Raw genomic sequence first — 27,289 nt, forward strand, 5'->3', positions numbered from 1 at the left:
CGCCTTGTTTTCGGCTTATAAAGCATGTATGCATATTAATGCAATAGCATATTTAAACAACAAAACTGTTTACAAAAAGTCTACATATGCGTGCGTGTTGTTGTCTTTTCATCATGCAGCACGCGCACTTGAACCGCGAGGGAGAGAGAAACCATCAGGACTTATTCTTTAAAATAATGATTTCTATAAAATGTAAAAGGTTTTGTTATTATAATAATAACAGCAAGGCATTAAATAAATGCGTATTTTTTTCCGTGGAGCGGGCAATTTGAGGAAGTCTGCGATTTTTATTTGACGGAAGAAAAAACATGATTGGAAAAAACAGCCTATGCCGGTTGTTAAAAAGAATCAGTCAGTATTTTCGTTTTGTAATATAAATTAATTATTTAAATGAAAATAATTTAGGGCAGTCCTATTTATTTTATTTATTTTATTTAGATTATTCTGCTCTTCTGTGTTAAACACTGCAGGTGCGTGAAGATGCTTTGTTGTTCTGTTCTGTTATTAATATGCTAGCATTTAAAAATAAATCAGTAGCCTATTTTAAAATGCAATATTTAATGTGTCAGACACAAAATAGACACGTCAATTTGTTTAATATAAAATTAATAGTAATCTGACCAGTTAACCGTTATTATAATAACCGATTAATGAGCGGCGGTTGTCTGTTAGCAAAATTAACGAAATGAGCATCCCTAGTATCCATTTAATTTACTTTTTCTAAGTAAGAGAACTTGATTGAAAAAGAATTTTTAACATGCTTGAACCAAGTGTGCCGCAAGCCTACGTTTGAGTGAAGGTTTCGGCCGTTAGATCGCCCGCTGGGGGCTGGCTGCAGTACAAGTCATAAAGCCCGCCTCCTCCGTGTTAATGAAGGAGACTTGAGCCCAAATAAAAAAAAATATTACACTTGCAATAAAATGTCCCGAAAGATGGTTCTGGTCGATTAAGGCACTGGTTATTGTGCTGAAATAGGTGCAGATCTTCATTTTTGTAAACAGTTTGTTTTTAGCAGTAATTTAATGCTGGGCGTGTCATCGTGATTGACAGCTGTTATTGACAGTTTCTCAAAGCGCGGCGTCTGAGCTTCGGCAGGAGACTGAAGTAGACTGAAATGTTATTATTCGATTTCTGTGTTATTTTACCATGACAAAATGAGTTCAGCAGTAAACTATAGTTTCTGACATACATGATCCTGGTGGAACACTGTTTATTTGCTAAGTTCAGGGCTTTTTTCGGGCTTTATTAGTTTGCTGATACACGCCTAGCCACCCAGATAGCAAAACACAGTTCCGGCTAGATTCTCGCCTGCTGGAGACTTATCTCTTAGAGCTCAGACTGACTAATGTTACCTCTGCTGGACCTACTCCGGATGCCTGGACTCACTACCCAATTCCAGCCCGAGTCAATCGAGCCAGATGCGGCGGCCGAGCGAGCAGGCGCTGTCGCATGCGAGCCGGAATCAGCCCGCGACGCCACGAGTAAGTTATGTGTTGCGGCCTGGAGCTGGCGCGATTGAATATATAAAACCCTCATATTTGTTAACGTTATTACATCCATTTGTGTTGATATGACAGCAAACGCATGCTGAGAAGTTCGGTGGGCGTAGTTGATTTTACATAAAGCGTTTGATTGGAAGCTCGACTCTGCTCATTTTCGCGGCTCCTCCTCTGGCTCCATCAGACAATCCTTCTGCGCATGTCTGGCTCCAATTTCAGCAGTCTTTTGCGACAGTTTGTGTCCGTCAAGCAGGCGTTTTGCCCTCAAGGCGTTCAATGGGAAAAAGGGCTGTCGCATTGTCCATATTTTTTACAGTCATTGGCTTGAACCATCTACACAATGGAGTTTAGTTCTGTTTGGTTTTTCAAAAGTATTTTGTTACAAAGAAAACAAAAATAATATAATTCTATTTAATAAAAAATAGTTTTAAAAATCTTTTTTTCCCCACCCCACACGAAAAAAAAAATCGTGATACGAATCGAATCGTGGGTCAAAAATCGTGATACGAATCGAATCGTGGGTTTGGTGTATCGTTACAGCCCTAGTCCTACATGAAAAATGCTGGCTGATTGAGTGATGAATGCAGAGAAGGAACTGTGTGTTCTGTGAGCTTCTGATAAACATCTGCCTTGTAGAAGAGGTTAAATTCCTCCATCAAAAACATTACAAAACCCATGACACTTCATTTCCACGTTTCACAAACTTTTAAAAACAAATTTGGCTTAAGTTTTCCCCCCAGGTTGATGGTGAACATGAAGTTTACCCAAATAAATTTAACTTTGTTTCTTGCCAAAGGGATATTCTGGCCTTATGATTTTTCATCTGATAAGAGCACGATTGACCACAGCAGATACTGGGCTTTCGGTGTAAATTCCAAACACTATATACTGCAACAAATGCAAAACTGAACTTTTGGAGCAATCATGGCTGCAGTGTTACACTGATTACCCACTGAAATCTCCATGTTATCCTGTTCAGTACTCTTGTTCATTTGCCTTTCATGCATGACCAGCCTTTTTTTTTTTTTTTTTGGTGGACAATGTAACAATGCAATATTCTAGCAATCGCAGATTTGGAGTGACCAACTCCTCTTGCTGTGGCTGAAAGGTTAACTTTGGCCTTCATCTTGACAAACTGCTGTTAGGCGGTTTTCAGTAACTTTATTTAGCCAAAGTTGGGGTTTGTCAGATAAGTAAATTAAGGACATTATCACCACATTTACCACAATTATCACCTAATTATCAATTTGGAAGTATCTGAAAGTTTACTCTAATTTTGATCAGTGTTTTTTCTTCAAATATTTTTTTTTATACTGCGCTTTGGGATATTTGTCTCATGAAATATGCTGTAAGAACTCCTAATAGGACTAAGGAGTCAATTTTGACCCCCATTGTATGTCATTGGCACTAAAAGCATTCTTTTATCAAGTGTATACATTCTCTGGAAATTTAATTCCATTAACTTGAGATTGTGGCTTGGAGTAGTGTGCTAGAAATGCACTAAGATTTCAGATCATTGCATTAATTTTATTTTTCATTTGAATGTTTGAGCAGTTTTTATGACATTCTTCCTTTAATGTCAAATGTTAAATACAGCCACAGTTTGCAGTTTCACTAAACTTGCAGTTTGTCAGCATGTAGCAATGACCCATTGAACTTTTAGTTCATTGACTGATTGAGTTTTAGGCAGACTAAAAATTGCAATTAAACAAACGAAAGCACAAATTAATGCAAAATGTATTTTTATTGTAATTAACAGTTCAGCCAGTGAAGCTCACAAAGTATTTCAAGCAAATCCATTGTCGAAAACCAACTGTTTCCATTTCTGTACACTGTAAATGATGCAAACACACATGTGATGAAAATAAGTTAGATTGTTAAATTAAGTTCTGTTGTGTTACGTTGTAGTAGAGTACATTATAAAATAAAACAAAATAAATAATTACATATAACTTATAAATAAATAGGGTAATACAATAGCAAAGCACTAGTTTACTACATAAAAGTCAAGACCCTTTGGATCTTCTCAGTGGGCCTAAGACATGTGTAAATGCCGTTTTTCTGTGGAGGCCCGATAATACACCTTCAGGAAGTCATTTAATGCTCTTTCTTGGATTGTTCCATTTTTCGCCTGAATGAGAATGAGAGTTATATAGTTATTTAACAGTTTTTTTTTTTTTAAGATAACTGAAAGTGTATACGTTTCACAATGAAGACAGAACTTATATTGTCTTTGTTTACCTTGACTGAGTGAATATCCTGGAGCTCCCTCCATAATTTATGTTCTTCGTTGTACTTGTGCTTCAAATTTTTCACCTCATGAATTACTTTTTTAAGATCGTCTCTCACTTCTTTATTATCTGACTTGTTCATCATGTCTTGGAAAATGTCTTCATAGATGCTCAGCATTCCTTCAAGCAACACAGCCTGGCAAGTGCAGGTTGGCTTAGACTGAAGGAAATCAGCATAATTAGGATGTTAATGTAAAAATCATTACATTTCAAGTTCCCATTTTAGCATTTTGCACAGTACAAACTTACATTCAGCTGGTCCAGATGAGAAACAAACACAGATTTTCCAACCCAATCCTTTGCAAGCGTGTTCTAAAGACAGTACAAACAAAACAGCGACCGTTAGCAATGCATCGTGCATCTTCTAATCTAAAATCAAAATGTCACAAAGTTCATTGTGCAGTTGTTGTGGTTTTTGAAACCACCTGCTGTTCATGCTAATATTAGCAGCAAAACTAATATGAGTTGGATCTGATATAATTCATTGGCACAAACTTTCAAAGACACTGCAGAAAATGATGACAGATATCACTTACATAATGTGTTTTTAGTTTCTCGATATTTGTGTTCAGAATCGGGTTCTCGCTCCTGGACCGTCGAAATCTGTATGCGCTGGTTGTCTGAAGAGATGCTATCCACAAAAGTCCACAGAGTAGCACCATTTTGAGGCAGGAATCCATTTTTTTGTGTTTGTGTTTCTGTGCTGTGAACCAAGTGATGCTGTGACCTGATGTTAGTCAGCAGGTGAATGTTGATGATCGGAAAGGGGCTGGGGGTTTATATAGGCAAAGGATGACAGTAGGACGGCTGCTTTGGGTTTTTGGGGTTTCTGTGGGCTTTGTTTCCTTTAAATCAGAGATGTGATGCGTCTTAACTGGATGACGTTACACTAATGTTGAACCCCAAGAGTTACTCAAGGTTTTTTTGAGTGGACAAGCGAGTGCAACCGACATTTGGACCATCATGAATCTGGGTTAAGGACCCGATGACATGCGCAATGAGTCAGTAACCTACTGAAAGTTGGTTTGTTATCAGATGTTTTTGTGTGTTTGTGTGAAAATGAAACTTATCAATGAATATCGGTTTGTTTTCCAAGAAAAACGTACTGCAATCTGTTTTATTCTTCCACTATTTCTTAAAATGAATTTCTCTTTGCATGTGCACTGTTTGCATGCACATCTGTACTTTCATCTCTTTGCGTTTGTTGCATATGCTTTTTTTAAACCACAACGGTTTGTTTACATGTGTGAAAGTGCATATGTTGGCATATGAATGCATATCTCGCTTGGTGCAATAGCTATGCATACTAAAAACATCTTTTAATCAGTTGTACATAATTAATTTTAATCAATTGTAAATAGTTAATGTAAACATTTTGATCACATATGCATTACTTTGCATTGGTGGTTGATTTGTGGTAATGTAAATTTGCTTAAGCTACAACTAACAGCCTGTGGCCACACAGTTTTTATGTTGAATTCCCCTTCAGTCTTACTGTGGTATTTCTATCAGTTCTCCGAATCTGAACCTTGGAAATCTTTCAACCTTATAAAGATTTAAATAAGGTTGTGCATATAAGGACACAATGCTGCACAATGCAAGTTTCAGTAACTGAAACTCTCCTGTTACTCATATACTTGAGCGTTAACAGATTTAAAGCTGTGGTTTTAATTCCCAGGGAAGGCATCCATTGCTAAAAAGTGACTCTTCAATGCATTGTTAGCTATTTGGTTAAAATACCTGACAATTTTGAAATAGCAAGAGATTGCAGTATTTTGTGTACATGCTTAACATACTGTAAAAAGCAACTAGTTGACTTAAAAACAGAGTAACCAGTTGCTTTTAAAGTGATTTGTTGAAGTTATTTAAAAAGCGAGTTAACCCATTGCTTTAAAATTAAGTAAATCAATTATGTTCATATCTATAAAAAATATGTTAGGTCAATCTAGATTAAATGAAGTTACTTAAAAAGTGAGTTAACCCAGTGCTTTAAAATTATCTATGTTAACTTTATTAACTAAAGTAAATTAACTATGTTCATATCTATAAAAATATGTTAAGTCAACCTAGCTTAGCTAAGTCAACTTAGTAACTTAGTTCCAAGCTGCAGCAGTTACAACACTTTTTTAATTAAAGGGGTGGTCCACTGTCTTATTTTAAACTTTTGTAATGTAGCTGCGTGCACATAAACAACATCTCTGAATGTAAGACGCTCAAAGTTCAATGCAAAGGGATATATTGGCTTTTATAGATTTAGCTTAGCACTTCGAAAAATAAATTTTGCTTAGTGAGATCACAAACGCTTCAGGTTACATGCATACACCACGGGCATACATCCCACGCAGCGAAGTTGTGTGGCCAGAGGCAATGTAACAATGCTGCCATCTCCACAGAGCTTGTTCTGTTCTGTGTTTAGGCTTCCAAAGAACACGACACAAATTTTAATTTCAATTATGGTCCAGAGAATAATTTTAAAAAGTAGCTAGCATTTGACAAAGGACAGCTTCCAGAATCTCTCTCAGTTCAGTGCTGGATTCAGCTAAAAACTCCTCCAACACTAATAGAAGAAACTGTGGACTGTAAGCCAAGCAACCTGTAAGTGCTTTTAAATGTTAAAATTGATCAATTACAGGCACAGTTTCTAGCTTCATATTACTTACACTTGCTTATAACCCGAATATATCTGATAGACACTTGTTAGATTTTATTTTTGAGTTCAGGCGTGAAGATCAGCTGTGTCCTTTTCATTTTCTGTCTGATTCAGGCTCACACTGACACTGCTACTCTGACTGACAGTATTTACAGAGCAAAGGCAAAGCACGTGCTATTAGTAGCATGACTTTTTTTCCTGGTGACATGGAGCTGATCTGTAAATCACAGCACATTATGTTTGCTGACCAATCAGAACCTCTTGAGGACGGGCCTTTTAGAGGAATTGGGAAATAGGACAGTTGTTTCCATGTTAGCTAGCTGTTCATTCATTCATTCATTTTCTTTTCGGCTCAGTCCCTTTATAAATCTGGGGTCTCCACAGCAGAATAAACCATCAACTTATCCAGCACATTTTTATGCAGCGGATGCCCTTCCAGCCGCAACCCATCTCTGGGAAACATCCACACACACTCATTCAAACTCATACATATGGACAATTTAGCCTACCCAATTCAACTGTACCGCATGTCTTTGGACTGTGGGGGAAACCGGAGAACCCGGAGGAAACCCACGCGAATGCAGGGAGAACATGCAGACTCCACACAGAAATGCCAACTGACCCAGCTCGAACCAGCGACCTTCTTGCTGTGAGAAGGCAGCAATACCTACTGCGCCACTGCATTGCCTTAGGTAGCTGTATATAATTAAAATAAGATGTATAAAAAAAATTGCATGATTTTTTACAAGTGAAGCATGATTACACATTGCTTTGCATCTTATAAACACAGCCAAGCCTTAAAAATATACTCTGGACCATCCCTTTAAACCTACTATTTGCTTTTTACTGTGTAAGTCTGTCCAACCAATTTTTTTTTTGCATTTTTTTTTTCATCTCAATGCAATTTTTTTTTGCATCTCAGTTGTACAGTTAAGTACAATTTGCTAATGCCTCAATGATGGTTTGGTTAAGGGGTGGGGAAGGGTGCCATGCCTCCTTTTAAAAAAATTACATTTTCATTCGATTCAACCTGCCATCAAATTTATAATTTCAGTTTGCCAATAAACTTACAAAATATAAAATAGTTACATTTCCTTGTGAGATCAGGCTGGTCCAACTTGTTTAATGTTATTTTTATTGTGTCTATTTTCAATTTTTACTCAAATAAATCATTATAATTTATATAAAAAGCATCGTGTGATACTCAAGATCAACTGCTGGTCTGATGTTTTTCTCAGTAGGCCTAACCAAGCAAAATGAAAACACGTTTCAGTTTCATAGTTTTTTTTAAACCTTAAGTGAAAAAATAATAAACTTTAACATTATAGGGAAAATAGAAATTACAGTTTTGTTGAACATCTCAAATATAAAAGCAGGTTTGTCTCACAACAAAATTCACCAAAAAAACAAAACAAAACAAAACAATATAACATAATGCACACCTGTAACCAAATGTTTGGTCTGTTGATAAATATACACTCAAGTCCAAGCCATTTTGATTGTCCATGATGAACTCACAAATGTTTATTTATATTATTTATTAAACATATTTTTCATTCATGTGAATTAGGTTTCATGCGAATGAATAAATGTGTGCACTGTATCTTTTTCTTCATGTATTATTGAGGATATTTAAATCCTGCTGTTCTTCTTTCTGTGTACTTCTTGTTCTTCCCTTCACTCAGTCTTTTCACCTTAGTTATTATACCTCTAAGGTTGATTTCACTTCTTTTATTCCTTGTGTCGTGTCATGGCAATCCATTGAGCAGGAAGAACCTTTTGTAGATGTCGGTATCACATTTCAGAAATAAACATTCTGTGCTATTTGTGTGCCAAAAAGTAGACAAATATTTTAATGCTTTGCATTGTGGCTTTATATTCCAATTTATTATAATCATCATAATATAATATATTGATCTGTGCTTGCACAAACATGTAAAAAAAAAAACATTACTTAAAGATTTTACAAACTTTTTTTTTTTTTTTTACTTTAAGATCTGTATCTGTTCTTTTAAGCTTAAGATCTTAAGATCAATATCATGATGGTGGTATAACATGACCTAACAGATGTTTATTTTTTAATCAGCTTTTCTATTAATGTTTCATTTAATCTGTATATATCCTACAGAATATATTCAGTACTGTCATGATTTATATTGTATTATTGGTGTTTACTGAATGTTGTCATGGTTGCAATTTACAAACTTTTAAGAAAGCCTTCTGATTAATGACTCATCAAACTGAAAGTTAAGTCACCATATATAGTGGTAAACAGTGTACCATTGTTGTTTGAAAGGCTATTTTCAGCAAAAATAAATAAAATAAATTTATTTTTTTTAAGTATCATTTTTACTTTTATTATTTTTATGACTTAGCATATCATCATGTCTAACTACATTATGTTTGCATGTTTTTTTATCAAATGTGTCGAAAATCATTTTCTTTCATTCATTGAGCTCTTTTGGTAACATTAGACATTTTAAGACATGTCTCTTTTTTCAAGCCATTTGCATATGTGATGGCGTTTCTGTAGCTCGAACACTAATGCAAGCATGTGGTCACAAAAGTTATAGGTTCATTTACAAATGAATTGCATGAACTGATGAAATGTACTCTTCAATTCAGTTTAAGTGACTGAACAGTGTCCACTAAATGGATATGTAAACTAAACAAAAAATAGTATTGTACTGAATAAAATCCATTATTTCCACATTATTTTTGAAAACAAATCATATTAGTAAAAGAAAAAACAAGTAAACAGTTTAGGGAAAATGAAATCGAATCAATTGTGTGAAGATATGTGAAGTTATCGCTTAAATCTGCCCGACAAAGGGAAGCAGACCAAAAGATCCTCAAGCTAGATATCATGTCATTATAAAAGGAAATACAAAAATAAATGAGAAAGAAAACATTTAAGATCTACCAGTCTGGAAAAGGTATGAAACAATTTCTTACGCTTTTAGACTGCTGTGAACCACTGTACCACTGTAATGGCACTGAGAGCCATTATACAGTTTACAAATGGCAAAAGCATGAAACAGTGGAGAACCTTCCCAGGAGTAGCCGGCTGACCAAAATTATCTCAAAATTACCACTGAGCGCTGAGCCAGCTCGTCTAAGAGGTCACAATAGGCCTCACAAAAACATCCAAAGAACTGCAGGCCTCACTTGCCACAGTTAATGTCAGTCTTCATAACTCCATCATAAGAGATAGACTGGGCAAAAATGTTTTGCATGGCTAAAGTTCAAGAGAAAAAACACTCCTGAGCAAAAAGAACATAAAGGCTCGTCTCAGATTTGCCAGAAAACATCTTGATGATCCCCAAAATTCTCTGTGAAGTAATGAGACAAAGGTTTTTGGAAGATGTGTGTCCCATTATGTGTAGCGTAAAAGTAACACTGCATTTCAGAAAACGAACACCATACCAAAAGTAAAATGTGGTGATGTTAGTGTGACGGTCTGGAGCTGTTTGATGCTTCTGGAAGACTTGCGGTGATAAATGGAGCCATGAATTCTGCTGTGTTTAAACATATCCCAAATGAGAATGTCTGTTAGAGTCCTTAAGCTAAAATGAGCTTGGGTTCTGCAGCACGGCAATGATACAAAGCACCAGCAACAGCACTTCTGAATGGCTGATGAAAAACGAAATGAAGACTTTGGAGTGGCCTAGGCAAAACCCTGACCTGAAGCCAATTAGGATGTTGTGTCATGACCTTTAAAAGGTCTTGAAAATCCTCCAGTGTGGCCGAATTACAAAGGGCATGGTGGCCCAGCCATGTTTGTATATATGTATCTATTTAGGTACGAATGTATGTATGTGTGTATGTATGTATGTATGTATGTATGTATAAATATGTGTGTGTGTGTGTGTGTGTGTGTGTGTGTGTGTGTGTGTGTGTGTGTGTGTGTGTGTGTGTGTGTGTGTGTGTGTGTGTGTGTGTGTGTGTGAAACAGGCATCAGCATTGTGAGTCTTTGTGTACAGTACATTCATTTATTCGTGCCTGCACTTATGTTTAAGATCTTGTGATTATAAAAGATTCTAAAACTGCTAAATGGTGCAGATTTTATTATCTTTTGCTTAATCACATGCATTTCTATAATGTTGGTGGTTGATCTGTGGTGATACATTTGCTTTGGCTTACACTTTAACGCCTGTGGCTACATGCTTTTCAGCTGAATTCCCCCTTATGTTGCTGTGCCATCATCAGTTCTTTGAATCTGAACCTCAGAAATAATCCTATGTGAGCATCAGCACTTAAAAAACAAGCCAATTATGTTGTGCATAAATGTATGCTCAGGGATAAATGCATTGTAAATTGGAAAGATTGAAAAGGCAATCTGGCATCACCAGGTGGCATTGCAGAGTGAAAGCAACTGAGACTATGTCTAAAGATGAGACAAGAGTCCAAGATGTGACACATTTGCAAGTTGGACAAAATGTGTGTAATGAGAAAGTGATTCATAGCAAACTGATGTCACAAAAACTTTTTGTAACAACGGTGGGGAAAAAATTAATATATGTGTTTTATTGTTTCAGATATACTCCAAATCCATGCAGTAAATTTAAGTGTCACAACAGTTTGTCCAAAACTGTAATAATTGTAACTTTTCTTTCTTCATTATGACTTTTATTTTTTTGTTTTATAATTTTTATTTTTTTTTTTTTTTTGTAAAACTTTTGACATTTTTACCATGATTATGTCTTTGGTTATGGGTTTTATAACTTTAAAATATAATTATGACTCCTAATGCTGACTTTTTGTCTTATAATTATAGCATTTTAAATCCTAATTTTAATTTAATTCAATATTTTTTATTCATATGGCAAAGATGTCCCAACAAACATTTGGCACTTTAGGTAGAATCTGACAATTTTAATCCATTTTCATCCTCCCATTTTAAATAACTTTTAATGGGTTAGTTAGCTTGAGGTTAACTAATGAGATTCTCTGATGAATAAATTAAGTAACAAAAGTATAATATGCGGTAGTTCATTGTAGTATTCATTTACAAATAGTGAACTACCACATTCAACTGAGTTTTATTACTTTCTAATTCATTAATCACAGATTCGTAAAAGCATTTCCTATGTTACTCATCTCTTTGTGTGTGGTTATTCATTATTAAGGGGAACAGTATTCTAGGATGTCACCGCACTTTTAAATGACTATCGCTTAAACCACCAACCAAGTTAAACCACAAATATCGTCATTTCCACAGTTAATGAAAATGCAGTATTTCTAGATACCAGTTGTTCAATATAATGTAATATAACATATAATATAACATAATGTCATCACTATGAGGTTTGACTATGTAGTTTAACCTTGTTCTATCAATGAACATGCAATTCTACAGTGGGAGTCAGAATTATTAGCCGCCCTCTGATTTTTTCACAGTATGTCTGATATAATTTTTTTTTCTTCTGGAGAAAGTCTTATTTGTTTTATTTCGACTAGAATAAAAGCAGCTTTTAATTTTTTATGAACCATTTTAAGGAAAAAATTATTAGCCCTTTTAAGCTATATTTCTATACGATAGTCTATAGAACAAGCCATTGTTATACAATAACTTGCCTACAATAACTTGCCTAGTGTCTTAAAAAATATCTAGTAAAATAGTATTTACTGTCATCATGGCAAAGATAAAATCAATCAGTTATTAGAAATGAGTTATTAAAACTATTATGTTTAGAAATGTGCTGAAAAAAATCTGCTCTCCATTAAACAGAACTTTGGGGAAAAATAAACAGGGGATGAATAATTCAGGAGGGCTAATAATTCTGACTTTAACTGTATATGTTTTCGTAAAGTATCCTTTTTTTTAACAAAGTCCCTGAAATGAAAAGTGTTCGGTTGAAGATTCTCCAATTGGAAAAGTGAGTGATTCAGCTGAATTGCCAATTGAGTCACTGAGTCAATGACCTAACAGCTTCCTCCGTGGCCTCTCCATCTGCGTAGCTGCCGAACAGTGAGTTTCCAGTGAGCTTGAGTTGTGGTCATGGTGTTCACTGAGTTTGTGCTGCTACTTATGAGCACTGGAGTCATAAAAATTCACCCAAATGCTCGCTCACACCTTTTTTTCTTTTTTGAAAGGAGATTTTGAGGTGGCATTTTACTCTACTTTTCACTCATTCAAGTAAGCATTTATGGCCAAAAGAGGTTTTGTAGTGAAGTGAGTGAGAAAGCTGGATTTCCCCATTCAAAATATGCACACTTGCTAGTTTTAAGTTTAAAAAAATAGGCTAATATGGAATAATGGTTTGATGTACATACCTGTAAGAGTCGTTTCTGAACATAATTTTTTACTACAAATCATAGGATTACAGTATCAAAAACTAAAAGTAGATTAATTTAGTTTTCAAAAAAACCAATAATGGTTTGTTTACTACCAAGTTAGGTCATCATAGTTAACTAAAACATTTATGATGATATATACAATTCTAAATCAGAAGAGGTTGGGACAGTATGGAAAAGCCAAATAAAAAAGAAACTAGTGATTTATAAATTTACTTTGACTTATATTTCATTTCAGACAATATTCACACAAAATATTTCATGTTTTGTCTGGTCACATTTCCAAAAAATGTTGGGGCAGGAGCAATTTAGGGCTAGTAATCAGGTAAATCGGTTAAATAATAATATAATTTAAAACAGGTGATGTCAACTGGTGATTGTATTTATGTTTTAGTACAAAAGCAGCATCCAAGAAAGGTCTAGTCCTTTAGGAGCAAAGATGGGCAGAGGATCGCCAGTTTGCCAACAAATGAAAAAAAATTATTGCAATGTTTAAAAACCATGTTCCTCAAAGGAGGGTAGGAAGACATTAGGATATTTCACCTTCAAAAGAGCATAATATCATCAAAGAATCTCAAAGACTTTCAGTACGTAAAGGACAAGGTCGCAAGCCTGAGCTGAACAATTGTGATCTCCAATCAGTGGTGAAAAGAGTACTGAAAAATCATACTCAAGTATCATTACTTGCCTTAAAATGTAGTGCAAGTAGAGTAAAAGTATATGTTGAAAATATTGCTCAAAGTATGAATAAAAAGTAGCCCTATTAAAAGTACTCAAGAGTAGTGAATAGTGAGCATTTCGCTGTTAAAAGCTGATGCGTTTACATGTAATTTGTGCATGTGTGTGTAAACTAACATTCTGTAGTGCATCTAGTTATTGCCCAGCAGGGCAGGCACACAACGTCATAAGTCGCTAATAGTAGGTTAGATTTAAGTTGTGATGTCAGGTGACCAAAATGTAATGTCTAGCCAGCGTCAAAGGACAACATTATTTTGATGTCCAATGACGACGTCAAATGACGTTGATATTTGGTCGATTGTTGTTTGTTAGAAAGTGACCAAACTCAAACGTAGAGCCAACATCTTAAACCAATGTCATATCGACATCAAATACTGACGTTTATTCATCAGGTACAGTATGGCAACCAAAATCCAACATCTGGTAGACGTCATCGTGGTAACGTCCACACAACGTCAAACTGGAACATCATTAGACCATGATATTTGGTTAGTTTTAGGTTGGAAATTCGACTTCACTTAAAACCGATTTTCATTTCCAAACAAAGTGCAACATCCCCATGACGTTAGGTTACAACGTCAATTTGACGTCATGTTGACATCTTATGCCTGCTGGGTGTTTAAGGCCATTACAGTCATCATACAGTAAACATCCATCATCTTCTCCTCAGTGACGTGCATCTAAACCAGGGGTGGGCAAACTCGGTCCTGGAAGGCCGGTGTCCTGCACAGTTTAGCTCCAACTCTAATCAAACACACCTGCTTATAGATTTCTTGTGATCTTAAAGACACTGATTAGCATGTTCAGGTGTGTTTGACTAGTGTTGGAACAAAACTCTGCAGGGACACCGGCCCTCGAGGATCAAGTTTGCCCATCCCTGATCTAAACGGTCTCTGGGTCAATGCGTGTAAAGATTTTAGACATCTTCTTGGACACTTTTAATGCTTCCAAACAGTTTGCTGCCATTCTAAATCGCACATGTCTTAAGGTAGTTCATTAAGATGCGATTTACTTTCCACAGTAAAGGGATTTGATTGGGCAGGAATCACAGGAACGATTTTTCTAATCTCAATTTTTCTAATCATACATATATACCCCATATACAGCTTGGCCATTCTTCTAAGTATCTCTTTTTGTGTTTTACAGAATAAAGCATGAGCAAAACAGTAAAAAGGATAAACTACATTTTAATTATTGTTTAAACCCTCCAACTAGCAAGGGCGTCTTTAATTAAAGGCCTTGACTAGTTGTTTAAAGTTTAAACTTCATAACCTTTTGAAACTCCAAGCTTGCAGTTTTGATGTAACCACCATTTGCAGCACTTGTTTAAGCATCTGTATGACTAAGAAAGAGACCAGTGAGAGAGAAAGTATTGTTTATTTGTGTATCAAGTGTGTGTGCATGCATATGTATATGCATACCCGCGCCCTTTATTTGCACCAGAACTGAGCATATGTTTGGTTGTTTGGTGGCGATGTGAAAGAGACGTTTGTGGTCGCGTTTCATGGTGCTACAACTTCCAGGAACTCAGAGCTCAGTACAGTGACAGTGATGGTAACGTTTGGCTTAAGGATCAGCTCAGTTTGCTTTAAAACCACACACTAAAGTTGCATTATAAAAGTAGAAATTGAAAATATATATTGCACAGGTTTGAAATGGATGGATCATGTTAGTTTTATATTAAATGTTTAGAGTGCACAGACTGCACTCATCACCAGTTGATGTTGGCAAGATTCCACTTCATGCCTAAAAAGCGCAATGCCTAGATATCAGCCACTAGAGGGAGCCAATGGCTGCATCCCAATGCTTAAATAGTTCACTTGCTGTCTCATCAGGTCGTGACTTTGCAGGCCACATTTGCACACCTCACGAAACTCAGTCGTGAGGGATTGTAATAGTTTAATGGTCTGCTACGAGCTTTTGTAATAAGTAAACAAACATTAAGCAGTTTTTTTTTCTAGCTGGAAATAACATACAAGATGGAAAATTAAAAGACACAGATTTGGACATTTTCACACCTGTAGATTGTTTGCTTTAACACTAAACACAGATTAAGGGTTTAGATTAATGTTTACACTTGTATGTTGATTCCTTTGGTTTGTTTAGTCTGGACCAACAAAAAAAAATGTTAGTAGTTCTGGTTCTCGCATTCCCTCTGGTCAGATGCTTTTATCTGAAGTGACTTACAAGTGAGGATAAAAGAAGCGCTTCAAATCATCAGAGAGTAGCTGTATAAAAACGCTATGACAAGTCCGTTTTTAAGTTAATTACAAGTGTAAGTTTTATTAATTGATTTTTATTTTTATATTTTTTAAAGAGAGAAGAGAGTGTGTCCACTTGGTGACTTGTCAAGCCACTCACCAGCGTGAGGTACATAAGTGTACATCATGAGGTACATAAAAGAGAGTGTCTGGTAAACATGAAGAGTGTGTTTCCTACAGGTGGTTTGTAAAGCCCACTCACCTGTATGGAGCCAACTAAGAATTACAAGATGTTTTCAGAAACATGGAGAGTTGATTGGAAGTGTTTGGTGCACACAGAGAGTAGAGAGTGTATCACATACGTCCAAAACATGTAGAAAACATTCTGCGGTAACCCTGCTGGAAAAAAGAAACATGTGTTGGTTAGGTATGACACATGGCTGCTGATTTAATTTTGCTGGTCATTGGCTTCTTTAAACTGGTTCTTGCCAATCATGAGCTGGTTTAAGCTCATTCCTGATGGTTATAAGATGGTTCTAGCTGATCATGAACTGGATTAAGCTGGTTCTTGATGGTCATAAGCTGGTTAGAGATGGTCATGGGCTGGTTTAAGCAGGTTCTTGATGGTCATGAGTTGGTTCATGGTAGTTCTTTCTGTTCTTGAGCTGGTTTAACACACATTTTGCTGATCATGAGCTTGTTTAAGCTGGTCCTTGATGGTCATTATCTGGTTAAAGCTGGTTGTACCTGATCATGAACTGGTTTAAGCTGATTATTGATGGTCATGAGCTGGTTTAAACAGGTTCTTTATGGTCATGAGCTTGTTTAGGCTGGTCCATGATGGTCAATATCTGGTTTAAGCTCGTTCTTACTCGTCTTGAGCTGGTTTAAACACATTTTGCTGGTCATGAGCTTGTTTATGCTGGTCCTTAATGGTCATTATCTGGTTTAAGCTTATTCTAGCTGATCATTAACTGGTTTAAGTTGGTTCTTCAAGGTTATTAGCTTTTTAAGCTGGTTTTTGCTGGTCTTAATTGGTTAAACACATTTTGCTGGTCATGTGCTTGTTTAAGCTGGTCCTTGATGGTCATTATCTGGTTTAAGTTGATTATGGTTGATCATTAACTGTTTTAAGCTGGTATTCAATGCTCATGATCTTGTTTAAGCTCGTTCTTGCTGGTCTTGAGTCTGTTAAACACGTTTAACTGGTCATGAGCTTGTTTAGGCTTGTGCATGATAGTCATTATCTAGTTTAAGCTGATTATAGCTAATCATTAACTGGTTTAAGCTGGTTATTGATGGCCAATAGCCGGTTTAAGCTGGTTCTTGCTGGTCTTGAGTAGGTTTAAACATGTTTTGCTGGTCATGAGCTTGTTTAGGCTGGTCCTTAATGGTCATTATCTGGTTTATGCTGATTCTAGCTGATCAATAACTGGTTTAAGCTGGTTCTTGATGGTCATTAGCTGGTTTAAGCTGGTCATGAGCTGGTTTAAGCACGTTTGCTGGACAGGAGCTTGTTTAAGCTGGTTCTTGATAGTCATCTGGTTTAAGCTGGTTCTTGATGGTCATGAGCTGGATTAAGCTGGTCATTGCTTTAGTGAATAGCTGGTTTAAACACTTCTTACTGGTCACAAGCTGGTTTAAGCTGGTTCTATTACAAGAAACCAGTTCAAACCAACAACCAAGTGTCAACACCTCTCAAGCCCAACCGCACCACTGATGTTGACAGGTATTTTTGACTATAATTGGCAAAACTGCAACAATGACAAAAAAAACATGTATCTTTGAACATTCTAAACATTTTTGATCACATATTGTGACATCATGTCCTAGTTTTGCTTCTTTTAATGTCTTTGATCTGTGTTGTGTTCTTATTTGAGTCTAACCACACCAGGGTTTATTTGGAATCCAACATCAGATCTCTCAGTGGTATTGATCCACAACAAGGTTCGGTTGGAAACTTTTACTCTTATGCAAAAAAAAACTGCAAAAGACCAATTGCACGACAGTTTGTTTTATAAGAAATAAACCTGATAGGTGTGAACACATCCGTTGTCCTGATTTGGTTAGCAATCACAGTCATTTTATTGCACTTTCCCACCTGCATTATATATATATATATATATATATATATATATATATATATATATATATATATATATATATATATATATATATATATATATATATAACATACAATCAATACATCGTAACAGCATGTTAAATAAATCTTATTAAACTTATGCTTCCAATATATTTTTGTTTTTAAGTTAAAAGCTGTTTTAAGTCAGTACAATAAATAATTTAAGTTAAAATTGTCAATAACATTAATTTATTTTAAAACCTAAAAATGTACTATGCTGATTTTTCATCATGGTTTAATTAACTTTCACAAGAAAATATTTTTAAACAGTCTAAAATATGGCATGTGCAGGTAAACTCTTATTGGTCAGGAAAAGCCTGTTTATATGAGTCATCCATCAAATTGAGCGGATATTAGCAGTTTTGTATGCTTGTTGTGACTCATTCGGTAGCTGTCCAGCATTATTTTTATGTTGAATATTTTCAGAAATATGTCTTTCAGACTGCATATTAGTTAGATGTTGCATACCGTCTGCATGCATATCTCCAGATTAAACCATCCTGAAAGGCTTAGAAAAACAAATGCTCATCATAGAGTGGGATAAATCCTGGTTTATTGGGTCGTACTGGTTTCACTATTGCAAAGTGAAGAGCATCAAAGTCAACCAAGATAACTTATTCTATTGAAGCAATCGTGAATTACTGTAATTGTTTTGTTGCAGATCTGAGCCAGGTTCCAAAACAACAAGTTAGGTTTGAAAGCATCTTTAAAACCAAACATGAAATCTAAAACTAAAGAAGAATGGCTTTCATGACATATATTTTGGTATAGAAGTTACCAAACATCCAAAACAAATCTGTGTGCTGTGCTGAATTTGCTTATTGTAGTCTATGTGAGACGCATGAAAATATAACAGAAAATGCAGTTCCTACAAAGAAATAAAGGTGCAAAATCTGGCACTGGGATGGTAGGTACACTTTTGTACCACATACAGGTAAACACTCCTTTAGGGCAGGAGCAGACTAGGACAGCATTTTTAAATTGGAAAAGTTATTAAAGGTCAGGCCAAAGTGAAGAGGATGTGTGGAGAGCGAGGTGCCAGCATTGTGGTGGCAGGCCAGATGTCCTGGTGCTCCCTATGGCCAGTCCGCCTCTGCTTTAGGGCACACTTTTGTAACTTAAGATTCACTTTTGTACCATTAAAGTACTATGAGGTACAGATTTGTACTTTATTGGTCGTTAATATATACCTTTAGTGACCTGTTAGGAATAAAAATGTACTGTACCATTTGAAAAGGTACCACCCCAATGACAGATTTTCTATCATTATTTCTGAGAGTGTATAATAATAATAAAAAAAGTGTCTTGTTTTAGTTTGATTTAGATGTCTTTTTCTGTGTTGAATTTGTATGTCAGTTGAACCACACCAGTGTTTTTGATTCAATTGGTTCAGTCCAAAGAGAACCCCATATTGATTTGTGAGATATAAAGAATACATAAAAATTCAATCCAATGATGGAGTTCTCATTGGACTGGAAGTAAAGCTATTCTTTTATTCAGATGCTAATGCCTACTTGGAATGTATTCTATTCTCCGAAGGCAGCATGTTTAGCTTTCAGACACAGCCAATGACAAGAAATACAGCCATTTACACTGGTGCTGGAGTGTGACATTAGATCTGTTAATAATATAATATAATATAATATAATATAATATAATATAATATAATATAATATAATATAATATAATATAATATAATATAATGTAATATAATATAATATAATATAATATAATGTAATATAATATAATATAATATAATATAATATTGTTTTTTTAATTGCATGTCACTTTCCTGTAGCTCAAGCTCGCTTTACATAATACAATAGATTTGTACATTCAATCTATACATACACAAAAACGAGATTTACAACATATAGCCATTGTGTTTTAACTGAGTAAGAGAAAGACGAAGATATTATAAGGCGGAAGAAGGATTTTTTAAATAGCAGTGGAAATGTGAAAGTTATGGATAAAGCAAAGTAAAAAAAAAAAAAAACTAAATCATTTGCAAAGATCACAGAAATATGAAGACAGTGTTGCACAAAAAATCCAATCAATTTGAAGGGAAAGGTCTATGGTTTTTGAGGATGTAAGGGAATCAGTCATCAATATTTCAAATATATATATATATATATATATATATATATATATATATATATATATATATATATATATATATATATATAGCAAGAGCTGTAATTAAATCAGAAATAATGAATCATACCATCATTTTAACACTATTTTAGTTTCAATCTAGCACAAATTTTATTGTAAAAGTGCAAATACCTATGCATATAACAGCACTTGCTGCCTTGTGATCTCCAAGTATGCAGAATTTGACACTTTATAGCTGAACACGAACATGTATTTAAGTGCATAAATACACATACATTCATACAAATATAGTGTCAAAGTGTGCATACTTTGTGATCGCAGGCCAACGAATGCTGTTACCCCACATTTTTCAGATATTTTACTGTTCTGTGAGAGTAAGCAAATAATAAGTGTCAGTAGACATGAATTTTTACATGCAGAGTGTGCTTAAAATGAGTTTTGATGCTGTGTCTTCCAAATAATGTTACATTTACCTCTTGAACTGTAATAAGAGACAACACCATCTAGATCAGTGTTTTATCAATTACAGAAATGCTGTGTGATAATGGAAACAGGCACAACCAAAATGGAAAGCTCAAATCCGATTTAAACTTATATTTATTTTGAAGGTTCACTTTCAAGAATACATCACATAATGCAGAAAAAACATTTAAATGGTGACACTGGCAGTATACAATGATAAGGCATACATAAATATGACATTTATAGATTAGAATAATACATTTTCTCAAATGAATGACTAATAATAATAATAATAAAAATGCAACCAAGTAATCAAGAATAAATTACGGATTTGAAAATGAACTAAAAATAATAAATAAACATGCCTTCAGTTAAAACCTAAAAAGCATTTCATAGTAAAAACCGGATTGTTCTTCATTAAATCTGAAATGTCAGTGCAAAAGTTTCTCAAGAACAAAAAGCACGTAAGCTCTTTGCTACATGAAATATTGTCACAACTTCCCTGAGATAAGTTGGATTCGACTACATCAGGCTTTTTGTGAGGCCATTCACAGGATTTGACTTGATGACTTGTGTCGCAGCCTAGGAAATCTGTTGATCGGTCTGTTGATAATTGATGGAGGAAGTTATAGTGTTTGTTTTTGTATGACTCAAGACCCTGCACGTGCATGTGCATTTGGCAATGGTAGTTGCGTTAACTGAACCTGGTTCCTGAAAATGAGGGTGGGTAGAAATGTGTTTTCCCCACGACTGCATCCTGCGTTCCTCGAAAGAACTCTTAAGAAGAACTAGTGAATCTTCTTGTATGTTTTTCTTCTGTCCATGCCTGAACTGATCCACAGCAAAACACTGTGAAACTCACTCAGAGCTTTGGTTTTACCATCTGGCTGAAGCTGCATGAGGACAAAAAGAGAGAGTTAGTCATAAATCATAATGCATGGACACAGTCTAGAAAAATGCTTGACGTTAGGTCAGATATGGACAAACTCAGCATTGGGTAAGTAAAATTTACAGTAAATTACACTTTTTAACCAAATGGTTGGCTTTGTTCATATTTAACCTAAACTTGGGTTACGACAACCGAACGTTTTTTTAAGAGTGCATGTGTCCTAATGCTTGAATCATTAAACACGGTATGTATGGTGAATCATAAAACACACAGTGAGAGACATTTAAGAACCCTAACTAGCCATGTTATGTCATAAAAAAGGTATCATTATCTGATATTTTAGTAGGTTTATTGATCTTAATTGTAGTCTACAGGGGTTACAGTACAAAATACAAATACTTGTCACAATTATCTATTCAAGATCAAGTCAAGTCGAGCTTTATTGTCATTCCACTACCTGTGTGGACAACATACAGAGGAACGAACTGTAATGTCTCAGGACAACGGTGCTACATAAATTAATCATAAATACAAACACACACTGGAAATAAGAGCTATTAAAAAACTATGCATAATTAGCATATACTATAAAATACTTAAACTATACACATAAGACAGGCTATTCAAGTACTTTTACATGAGACTAAACCATGTTGTGCAGGAGAGGTTTTAAGGGTGAATATTTTGCAAAAGAGGTATTGAAGGTTTTTAGGGTTGAAGCAAGCAGTGGAACATGATTGTGGTACATTTATAGTAAGCATAATTTTCATAATTGAGTCCTTTAAGATGGAAAACTCACAAAGATACAAGGTTGATTACTTAAATATTTTTTGAATAGATTAATTAACACTTAATTTTACTTAAAGTGTATTTATGAGAACAAAAAAAACATCTTCATGACTTTTTTCTATATTGATTATAATGTCAGGACTTTTTTTAATTAAAATGATTTTAATACATGATTTAAATCATCACAGGAGAGGTGTGCATCATATTTTGTTTGTGATATAGCCAATAAATGTGTGAAGCATTTTTAAAGTGTTTAAAAAAATATTATATAGATTGAAAGCGATCACAACTGATCTCTCACAATATTCATTGTTTGAATGTTATTGCGATGCCTGTCATTGGCTGATATCTGTGTGCGATTGTTTGATCGAACAAACGTTAATTTACTTGACAGATGTTTTGAATAGAAATTTAAGGTAAATAATGAAAAAAAAGCCAGTTTGGGCTGGACGATATGGCAAAAATTTGATGACTTTTTTTCTTATTGAACAATAACGAAATATATTTCAATATCATGTGTCAATGCTTCCATATTTAAAAGAGTAACCCAACAATGACCGACGCCACAAAATTAGAGGGTCCACTAAATAGCATAACCTATTTTTGGCGGCCAAAAATCTTGAGTAATATCAGCGCACTTCTAGATTCCTCATTGTTGCACATTTATGCGGTGGGATTGGCTCTTAGATTAATATAAAGGTAAAAAGTCCAGAGTTTATTCTTGTTATTGATCTAAATTTTACGGCCATTTTATATACAGTGATATCGTTTAGCGGCCCAGCACTAATCACAGTGGCACAGTTATCTACCCAACTACAGTTATTGCTACTGATTTATTGGTATTTGGTTTCAAAGAAAATTGACCATTAGTCGTTCATTTTTAACCAAAACACACACACACACACACACACACACACACACACACACACACACGAACATACAACATAAAGCTGAGTGTTCATCTAAATAAATGTCTCGTACCTTCATCAACGTCTGCTCAAATTTTTTAAGCTTCTCTTTTGCGCAGCGGGACTGGGTTGGTTTGCCTTCAGTCGCCTGTGTCAAAGAAAATAAGTCAATAAAATACTCAACAGGTAGACTTCTTAAGTGTCGAGATGTTCATGAGGTCTTACACAGTTCTGCATTATGCCCTTCAGCCTTTTGAAGTAGTCAATGAACTGAGTTGGCAGTTCATCCCACATCTTTTCAAACACATGTTCATCATAGATTTCCAGGACACGCTTGAAGTCTGGGACATTCAGTTCCTTTAAGGAGGTGTGCAGATTGGTTAGTTCAGTAGACTGTTACTTGGAATGACAAATGAACATAGGGAGACTGGAGCAAGTTACTCTGCAAAAGATTATTGAACTTTTCAGAAGTTAACATTGTGTCGTCTAAAAATGACTAGAAACATGTCTGACGTAGGACTTTTTTGGTATTTTAGGTATAAACTTTTTTAGGCATTTAATAAAACTAAAATGATGTTTTGCTCATATAAACATAAACCTGCTGAAAATGAGAATTTTCAAATGGTTTCCATTTATTTATTTGTTTATTCATCTGTTTATTAATTTATTCATTAATAAATCAATAAGTTAATCAATAGTATTTATTTATTCATCTATTAATTTATTGATCTATGTATTTATTTATTCATCTATTTATTAATTTATTCATCTATTTATTAATTTATTTATTTGTGTATTTAATTATTCATCTATTTATTTATTCATTTATTTATTTATCTATTTATTAATTTATTAATTTATTCATCTATTTATTTATTCATTTATTTATTTATTTATTCTTCTATTTATTTATTTATTTATTCATCTATTTATTTATTTACTTATTTATTCATTTATTCATCTATTTATTTAATTATTCATCTATTTATTTATTTATTTAGAAAACAAGTCAAAAGTGAGGTTGTGGCAAGTTAGATTTACATTGCATTTACATTTAATTGATTGGGGTATTAAACAAAGTAATTAAATACTTGTTTTGTTAATCCAATGTTTCATCTTTAACAGTATACATGTTGACATCAGGTACTCACTATAACAATCTGCCCCAAAAAATAAGAAATTGTGCCATATTCTTGGAAAATATCATTTTGTTTATAAAAAAATTACAAAGAAATGGCACAATTATATATTATACGCACATTAGTCAGTCAACATTTGAAGCGCATCCATTTTAGAACAATTATATACATATATCAATAATTAAAGTAATTAATATTGTAATCTATACTGTATGTCTCGATAAAATAAAAAATGAAATATGAACTCTAAAATGTAATAAAAACTCTTTATAAGTTTAGGTGTAAAACATATAAAATGAAGCTATTATCTTACCTTGCACTTTTTAAGTTTCCCCAATATCCGATGGAAGGGTTTATTGTCTCTCTGCAACAAAAGACCATTGGCTATTGTCAACTACATAATTGCACATATTATACCTGTAATCCACAAATGTAAAGAGATACTTACCGGCAGGGATTTATGGATGTCCTGGGACATACTGAGCATTTCCCTGATCATAGGCAGCCGGATTTCCCGCTTCAAACATTCCTCCTGCTTGTGGCCCTCAGACCAGCATAGAAGAGCACAAAGGGTAAACGGTATTAGAATCCTCATCCTGAATCAGTATGGTATGGTACAGTCTGTACAGTAGCTCACTGTGCTTTAAACTAGCAGCCACATTCATAGCTTTTATAGCTCCATCCTTTGTCAGAAAAAAAAAATTCCAGCCATGGTGGAGTTTCTTGCTGAAGGCTGCATTCATGGCTTTGCCCTTGTTTTTCCCTGTGGTTTACCTGCTGGTTTTTGTGGGTTTTTGAGCTCATCGAGAGGAAGGACTTACTATCGGTAACTGGACGCCGTGAAATAGGTTGCACGAGCGAAAAAAAAACTTGTCGTGATGCAGTCCAACCTACAGTGTTTCCTTTGATGTTTCGCTATTGGAAAAAAAATGCTGTGAGAATATTTTCAACTGTACTGAATGACGCAAAGCTTTGTAGAATTTGAATGTACTGTATTTACACCATTATTACTGTTTTGTTACTTTTTCTGACTCCATCCTTGCTACAGTGTAATTGTACATTGAAGGGATATTAATAAATAACAGATTTATGGTGAAAATTAGGGATTGGTTGAGGATTTTCACCTTATTATGGATCATTTACTGGGTCACTTTATTTTGTTGGTCCGTTTGTTGAATTTAAGTTACATTGCGTCTACTGTACATGCCAACTGACTCTCATTAGATTATAAGTAGACTGTTAGGTTGGGGTTAGGGTTAGTGTAAGTTGACATGTACTTGCAAGGTTTCTTATTAAATATCTGTTAAAGGAGAATATCAACAATATCAAAGTGTTACCCTTTACTGTTAATACAATTGTGTTATAACATTACACTGTTGTTTGTTGCACTACTAATCATAATGTTATTAATAATTAAACTTTGTAGTGATTTTGTAAATTACTAATTAAAATGTCAATTTTAAATCGTTTATTATTAAGTGTTAAATACTAACATGAACTAAAGATGACATTTTAGATGTTGTTAGTTCATATTCTAATGTTAACCAGTGAAAACTTATTTGTGTGCCATAATTCAATAGTTGAATCAAAATTAATTAAAAATGAAAATCTAAATAATTTAAAATAATGACTGACATGAGTTTATGTTACATTAAGTATATGTTGAATTTTATATGCCCAGCATATGAGTACACCCCTCACAGATCTCTGTTTTAAATTAGTATTTTCTATAGGTTAATATACTGTACACCTATGCTTGTGTATATACATTAGATTAGTCAGCACCAATGCCGCAACAACAGCAAATTTACCAAAATAACTTAAGAGCATGATACTAAAGCATAGCACACCTAAATTAACATGTTATGAGAGAAAAATAAAGTGGAAACGTTCAACATAAACATAAAAATATGTACATTTTTGTTGAAATATTGTGTATTTTTTTTGCCAAAAAGTTGAATTGAACTGTATTATCTTTCTATTATGCTGCATATTATATGAGTTCCCTGTTTATATATATATATATATATATATATATATATATATATATATATATATATATATATATATATATATATATCATATGTACTACAAAAAAAAAGATAAAATCTAAATGACCTGATTTTACAAGGTCCTTTAATGTTGCTGAGTTGTTTACTTAAACCAGCAAAACTACTAAAATGTTGTGTGTTATTTCAGGAACAAATTGCTCTGGTTAAAGTAAAAATTGTAGGTTGTACAGAGTGCAAATAGAGCAGAGCTTAGTAACAACACACATGATTACTGACATTTACGTATTACCAAAGTATTACCCCTTCTTCTAAAAGACTTAACCACCTTCTCAAATCAGGTCAGCACATACAGCAAAGATCTTCACCTGACCCAGAAAAGGATTCTCAAAAGCTGCCATGGTATTAAAATAGTCAAACTTAAACATTTGAGTCAGAGAAGGTGTAAAAGGAAGTTCATTTAAAGCGTGCGTTCGCTGAAAGACTTCTGGTTTGATCAGAGCAAATCTAAGACGACTCAACTCAACTGAGTCATGATTCAATATGAACGAAGCTTCCCACAAGATCTGATAACAGAGGTGAAGTCAAAAATACCCACAGTGTATTTATAATACGTGCTATTTTTGGTTACTTTCACTTTTGTCTGTTTGCGTGTGGCTGTTAAACAGTTACACAGCTGGCATGAGGAAATACGAAAGTGTACATTCCCAAGCCATTCATTCTTCATTCATTCTAATCCTCCATTTTTTTCCCTCTGTGTTTACCTTTGTTTTTTTCATGGTAAAGCTTTGTATTTATGTTGTTCACTTCCTGGGAATTTCAAACCGCATAACTGAGGGTTGAACAGTGACGTGGGAATATTTTTGGGGGGATGCATTTCTAATGTAAAGAATGTGCACATACAAAGAACTTTTTAGTCAAGTGATTATTCAGGGATGAACTAAATGCTACTTTTTCACCGCTATAGGTTTGTGCTGATAAACTGCTGCTCAAATTTCAGGGATTAAATGCAAATATTGCAGAAGCATTAATAGACATTTTTGAATCAAATTCAACACTAAAGAAAAAGAAAAACATTGACTAATTTGCCTAATTCTTTTGGATAAATTCTCTCTTTTTCAGTTCAGATTTTCTGGTTTTAATAATAACTCATGCACA

The 27,289-nt window shown here is 34.4% G+C and overlaps 3 protein-coding genes and 1 long non-coding RNA gene across 5 annotated transcripts in view; 2 read left to right on the forward strand and 2 right to left on the reverse strand.

The window, feature by feature from the left end:
- The window catches only part of LOC147844665 (uncharacterized), an 892,045-nt gene that overhangs the window by 300,527 nt on the left and 564,229 nt on the right, over nt 1-27,289 (forward strand). The gene's annotated exons all lie outside the window — the stretch shown is intronic.
- The window catches only part of calua (calumenin a), an 86,478-nt gene that overhangs the window by 24,198 nt on the left and 34,991 nt on the right, over nt 1-27,289 (forward strand). The window lies entirely within an intron of this gene.
- ifng1r (interferon gamma related) lies at nt 3,535-4,470 on the reverse strand. Its single transcript, NM_001020793.1, has 4 exons — nt 4,327-4,470; nt 4,040-4,102; nt 3,741-3,950; nt 3,535-3,630 (listed from the first exon to the last, which is right to left on the reverse strand). The coding sequence occupies exons 1-4, from the start codon at nt 4,468-4,470 to the stop codon at nt 3,535-3,537; spliced, it is 513 nt and encodes a 170-aa protein (NP_001018629.1).
- il26 (interleukin 26) lies at nt 21,186-24,717 on the reverse strand. Its single transcript, NM_001020799.1, has 5 exons — nt 24,571-24,717; nt 24,436-24,486; nt 23,209-23,340; nt 23,057-23,131; nt 21,186-21,290 (listed from the first exon to the last, which is right to left on the reverse strand). Exons 1-5 carry the CDS (start codon nt 24,715-24,717, stop codon nt 21,186-21,188), a joined length of 510 nt encoding a protein of 169 aa, NP_001018635.1.

Source organism: Danio rerio, chromosome 4, assembly GCF_052040795.2.
Source record: "Danio rerio strain M-AB ecotype USA chromosome 4, GRCz13ab, whole genome shotgun sequence".
NCBI lineage: Eukaryota > Metazoa > Chordata > Actinopteri > Cypriniformes > Danionidae > Danio > Danio rerio.

Coding starts and splice junctions, on each gene's coding strand:
- il26 (NM_001020799.1), bottom strand. CDS start 24,717: ATGAGGATTCTAATACCGTTTACCCTTTGTGCTCTTCTATGCTGGTCT. Junction 23,132..23,208: donor AGGGCATAATGCAGAACTGT/GTAAGACCTCAT, acceptor TCTTTGACACAG/GCGACTGAAGGCAAACCAAC. Junction 21,291..23,056: donor TTGAGCAGACGTTGATGAAG/GTACGAGACATT, acceptor GTCCTCATGCAG/CTTCAGCCAGATGGTAAAAC.
- ifng1r (NM_001020793.1), bottom strand. CDS start 4,470: ATGGATTCCTGCCTCAAAATGGTGCTACTCTGTGGACTTTTGTGGATA. Junction 4,103..4,326: donor AGAAACTAAAAACACATTAT/GTAAGTGATATC, acceptor TACTGTCTTTAG/AACACGCTTGCAAAGGATTG. Junction 3,951..4,039: donor CTCATCTGGACCAGCTGAAT/GTAAGTTTGTAC, acceptor GATTTCCTTCAG/TCTAAGCCAACCTGCACTTG.